The sequence below is a fragment of the Eimeria acervulina genome, genomic scaffold, assembly GCF_000499425.1.
Source record: "Eimeria acervulina Houghton genomic scaffold, Eah_scaff716, whole genome shotgun sequence".
NCBI classification, from domain to species: domain Eukaryota; phylum Apicomplexa; class Conoidasida; order Eucoccidiorida; family Eimeriidae; genus Eimeria; species Eimeria acervulina.
This window is the reverse complement of record NW_013549638.1, coordinates 9,361-14,360: the sequence shown is the minus strand read 5'-3', so window position 1 is coordinate 14,360 and position 5,000 is coordinate 9,361. Positions and strand designations below refer to the sequence as shown.

Genomic DNA, 5,000 nt, shown 5'->3' with positions numbered 1-5,000 from the left:
GTAGGTGCGTGTCTCTTTGCTGCTGCTGCTGCTGCAGGAGGCGCAGCAGTGCGGCAGTGACGGTCTCCGTGCAGCAGCAACAGCAGCAGCAGCAGCAGCAACAGCAGCAGGAGACAGAGGAGACAGCTTCGCTCTGCGCCGGAAGCGGCATGAAGCCAACGAAACCCCAGTAATAAATAAACCCTTTTATTAGTTTTCATTGCAAACCCTAAACCCTAAACCATCAAACCCTAAACCCTAAACCCTTCTTGTTTGTTTGTTTGTGCAGAGGGCCCGAGCGCTTTGGTGGGAGCCGCAGCCAACTGGGCCCTTCGTACCCCCGACCCGTAAGCCCTTTGTTTTTGCTGCTGCTGCAGCTGCTGCTGCTGCAGCTTCTGCTGCAGTTGCTGCTGCATGCTTCGTTTAGGGAGGCGCTCCTCCTTTGTGTGGGGCACTATGTGTTTTGCTGATGCTGCTGCAGCTGCTGTTGTTGGTGCTGCTGCTGCAGGTATTGCGTCTTCATTGCTGAAGCTGCAACATGTGCTGCAGCTCCCAGCAGCAGCAGCAGCAGCAACAGCTCCTGAGAGGTTTCCGGCACCGTCGAGTGTCTTTGCTTCGGTGCCTCCTTTTACTGCTGCAGATATGCGGGTGATACACCCCTTAGCAGAACCCCCTTCTGCTGCTGCTGCTGCTGCTGCTGCTGCTGGTGCGGGCTCCCCCAAAGATGCAAGGGGAGACGCTCCTTTACAGACAGCAGCAGCGTGCAGCAACGCAGCAGCAGCAACAGCAGCACCCGCTGGTGCCCGAGTTGAACTCTATCAAAGCCAGCAGCAGCCGGTGCTGCTCCCCGTGCTGCAGCAGCCGCAGCAACAGATGGGACATCCTATGCTGCAGCAGCAGCAGCAAGTGCAGCCACCGCCACCGCACCCGCAGCAGATGCCGCAGCCGATGCTGCTGCAGCAGCCACCCCCTCTCTTTCTGCATGGGTTTGCTCCTCCTCCTCTTCCTGGTTTGCTGCTGCCCCCTGCTCCTCTGCCGCTGCAGCAGCAGCACAGGCCCATGCAGCAGCAGCAGCAGCACCGCCAGCTGCTGCAGCAGCACCACCCCAGGAGACCTCCCGAATACCGCGGCAAACACCACCGCATGCAACAACAACAGCAGCAGCAGCAGCAGCAGCAGCACGGGAGGATGGTTGGGCAGCAAAACCCTGACCCCCCCGCACCGTGGCGCGCATAGCTGTTGCTGCTGCTGCTGCAGCTGCAAGTGCAGCAGCAGCAGCATGTGCAGCAAACAGGGCTCCTCTAGCTGGAGCTATAACTTTGTCTACCGGCGAGCTAGCGAGTTGGCTAGCACGGTGGGTAGACTAGCTAGCTAGCTAGCTAGCTATGCCCTCTTCCTAGCTCGTTAGCTAGCTCTCTAGCTAGCTAGCTAACTAACTATGCCTTCTTTCTAGCTAGATAGCTAGCTCTCTAGCTGGCTAGCCAGTTAGCTAGCTAGACGGTTAGCTAGCTACCCAGCTAGCTAGCTAGCTGCACTGACTTGCGAATGCAATTCGATGCGTCGCCCCTCGAAGCGCTGAGGCGGCTAACTGGCTAGCTAGCTAGCTAGCTAGCTAGCTAGCTAGCATTGCTGACGAACTGTTCATCCTTTGGGCGTGAAGGGGCTCGGCCTGCAGCAGCAGACGCTGCAGTGGCAGCTTTTGCTGCTGCTGCTGCTGCTGCTGCTGCTGTTGACGCTGTATTTGTGAAACTTGTAGCTGCAGCAGCAGCAGCAGTTCTTAAGAGGCTAGCAGCATAAAGATATGTAGCACCACCTGCCAGAGCTTCCCTAACACAGTGGCCCCCCTCTGCTGCTGCTGCTGCTGCTGCTGTTGCTGCTGCTGCCGCTGCTGCTGCAGTAGTGCAGGCAACAGCCGCAGCGCCAGGCGCGCAGTCAGCAGCAGCAGTGGCTGCAGCAGCATTCTTTTTTTCTCCGCTGCTGCTGCTGCTTGCGCTGCAGCAAGAACACAGCCTTCGTCTTCTCGCTGCCGTAGCTGTTGCTGCAGCTGCTGCTGCAGCTGCTGCTCTGCTGCAGCAAGCGCTTCTTGAAAGCAAGGGGAATCCATGAGTCCTAGCTGCTGCTGGTCCTGCTGCTGCTGCGCCGCTGCTGCTGCTGCGCATGCGTTGTTGCGCAGCAGCAGCAGCGCCTGCTGCTCCGCTGCAGCAACAGCAGCAGCAGCAGCAGCTCCTGGAACCAAATGCTCTGTGCACTCAGCAAACAGATTTATTGCTTCCTGCTGCAGCTGCTGCAGCAGCAGCTTGTACTGCGGCAGCAGCACTGCTGCAGCAATGTGCAGCAGGCGCGACCGCTGCAGGGCTCTCTGCTGCAGCAGCAGTTGCTGCTGCTGCTGCTGATTACCTTGCTGCAGCATAACTAACTCGCCTCCTACTCCTGCTGCACTTGCTGCTGCTCCGTATCCCTTCACCTTAAACGCCCGCTGCAGCAGCTGCTGCGCTCCCACTGAAAACCTCCGTGCTGCTGCTGCTGCTGCTGCTGCTGCTGGAGCAGCAGCTGAGCTTAGCTGCTGTTGTTGTTGCTGCTGCTGCTGCTGTGTTAGCAAGTTTGATAGGAGACAAATGCTGGCCACTGTATTCCCTGCAGCACAGGATCAGCAGCACAGTTGAAGAGAGGTGCAGCAGCAGCAACCGTAGCAACGCCAACAGCAGCAGCAGCAACAAAAACAGCAGCAACAGCAGCAGCAAGACAGCAGCAGCAAGCCTACCGACGAGAGGGTAACTATGCAGTCGGGCTTCTTTGATTGACGGCAGCTCCAGCAGCAGCAACGGACCACCTGCTGCAACAGCCTGCAGCAAGAGGGGCTGCTGCTGCTGCTGCTGCTGCTGCCACCGCCGCTGGAGCTCTACTGCAGCGTACACAACAGCTGCAGCTGCAGCTGCACCAGCAGAGGCCACAGCAGCTGCTGTTGCTGCTGCTGCAAGAGGCGCCGCAATGGGCTTGGCGAGGCCATCCTTTGCTGCTGCTGCTGCTGCTGTTGCTGTTGCTGCTGCTGTAGAACGCCGCAGGAACCATTGCATACGGCTGTGCTGCTGCTGCTGCAGCAGCTGCTGCAGCTCCTGTTGCTGCTGCTGAACCTGTTTATGCTGTTCACGCTTCCATGGGCGGAAGGCTATTCTAATCTGCAGCGGCAAGCCTCCTGGGAGTTTCGCTGCTGTTGCTGCTGCTGCTGCTGCTGCTGCAGGACGCAGCAAGGAGCAGTGCGCACACGGAGCCCCCACACAGAGCAGAAAAACGATCAGCAACAGCAGCAGACAGAGCTGCTGCTGCTGCTGCCATTGCATCCTCTACGCTGCCTTCATAGCTTCTGCTGTTGCTGCTGCTGCTGCTGATGTGCTGATACAGTTGCAGTTGCTGCATGCATTATTGCTGCTGCTGCTCTTCCTACGCCACCCTCTTTTGCTGCAGAAGACGGCTTATTAGCAGTCCTTTTCTATACTGTGTTGCTGCTGTTGCTGCTGTTTATTTCAATACCGGCTGGCAGCAGCAACTGCTGCAGCAGCGGCCCTGCAGCAGCAGCAGCAAATGCTGCAGCAGCAGCAGCAAAGCACCTGAGTGTTTTATTTAGAGATTAAACGATGAAATAACTGCTGAAAAACAAAGGAAGTCCAAAGACATCCAGAAAATCCCCTCGAAACCTGCGGGGCCCACACTGCTGCTGCTGCTGCTGCTGCTGCTGCTGCTGCTGCTGCTGCTGCTGCTCGTACTGCAGGATCAGCAGCAAAAGGCTGTCGGTGGCACCTCAGAGCTTACATGAAGCAGCTACCGCAAATAGTCTTCCGTCTTCTTGTGTTTATTCGCCACAGACACCTTAAATTTGCTGCTGCTGCTGGCGATGAAGCCAGCAGCAGCGGCAACAAGAGCAGCAGCAGCAGCAGCAGCAGCAGCAGCAGCAGCAGAAGTTGGACAAGGTCCTTAGGCGGCTTTCCCGCATTTGGGCAATGATTTCTTTCAAGGGATCCGCTGAGTGGCTGCAGCAGCAGTTGTATTGGTGGCGCTGCAGCGGCAGCACGGAGCACAGCAGCAGCAGCAGCAGCAGCAGCAGCAGCAGCAGCACCAGCGACAATGGGAACCAGGAGGGCGAGCGTATGTCTTCTGCTGGTGTGAGGCTGCAGCGAGCTGCTGCTGTGCTGCTGCTGGCCTTCTGTGTACCCCTATGCACGCCGCTGCTGCTGCTGTTGTGCTGCCCTCTGCTGTTGCTGCTGCTGCCACTGTTGCTGCTGCTGCTGCCGCAGCTGCTGCCCAACGCAGCAGTAGATTCGCCAATAAAGGCAGCAGTGGAGGCCTGGCACAGACGCCAGCAGCAGCAGCAGCAGCAACAACAACAGCTGCAGGGACCCCGTCAACAGCAGCAGCACAGCCAACAGCAGCAGCAGGAACCGCAGCAGCAGCAGCAGCAGCAGCAGCAGCCGCTTCATCTGGTGCTGCTGGTAGTCGGCGACTTTGGGCGGAGCCCGCGAATGTGTCAGCATGCTATTTCTGCGCTCCAGACGCAGCAGCAGCAGCAGCAGCAGCAGCAGCAGCAGCAGCAGCAAGATCTACAGCAGCAGGAGAAGCAGCAAGTCCTGGTGGGTCCCCCCATCGTGCATGTGGTGGCATTCAATGAGTCTCCTCTGCCTGCTGCTCTTGCTGCTGCAGCAGAGCAGCAGCAACTGCTGCTGCACCCGCTGCAGCAGCCCAGCATAGAGCGCAGCCGACGGCGGCTGTGCAGCAGCAGCATCGGGACGTGCTGCTTCTTGCTGCTGAAGCTGCTGCAGCTGTCGTTGCAGCTGCTGCTGCAGCTAGTGCGTCTCTTTGCTTCCATCCGCCGCGTTACGAAACAACAACAGCAGCAGCAGCAGCAGAAGCAGCAGCGGGAGCGCGTGTTGCTGCTGCTGCAGAACCCCCCGGGGTTTCCTGCGCTGCTGCTCGCAGCAATTTGCTGCAGATGCGCGGGCTATCGCTTTGTAGTGGATTGGCATAACTAC

At 58.5% G+C, this 5,000-nt stretch overlaps 3 protein-coding genes across 3 annotated transcripts in view; 2 read left to right on the top strand and 1 right to left on the bottom strand.

Moving 5' to 3' along the window:
* The window catches only part of EAH_00047170 (hypothetical protein), a gene marked incomplete at both ends in the record, with an annotated part of 4,522 nt that extends 3,307 nt beyond the window's left edge, over positions 1–1,215 (top strand). The window contains 3 exons of the mRNA XM_013394594.1: positions 38–169; positions 269–326; positions 488–1,215. Coding sequence (XP_013250048.1) covers positions 38–169; positions 269–326; positions 488–1,215 — 918 coding nt within the window. The remainder of the gene's footprint in view (positions 1–37; positions 170–268; positions 327–487) is intronic.
* Positions 1,216–1,756: 541 nt separating this feature from the next.
* EAH_00047160 (hypothetical protein, conserved) lies at positions 1,757–3,317 on the bottom strand (the record flags this gene model as incomplete). The annotated part of the gene is made up of 2 exons (XM_013394593.1): positions 1,757–2,613; positions 2,741–3,317. The coding sequence occupies 2 exons, from the start codon at positions 3,315–3,317 to the stop codon at positions 1,757–1,759; spliced, it is 1,434 nt and encodes a 477-aa protein (XP_013250047.1).
* Positions 3,318–3,974: 657 nt separating this feature from the next.
* Positions 3,975–5,000, top strand: part of EAH_00047150 (beta-1,4-mannosyltransferase, putative) — a gene marked incomplete at both ends in the record, with an annotated part of 8,382 nt that continues 7,356 nt past the window's right edge. Inside the window, one exon of the mRNA XM_013394592.1 lies at positions 3,975–4,817. Within this exon, the coding sequence (XP_013250046.1) occupies positions 3,975–4,817 (843 nt within the window). The remainder of the gene's footprint in view (positions 4,818–5,000) is intronic.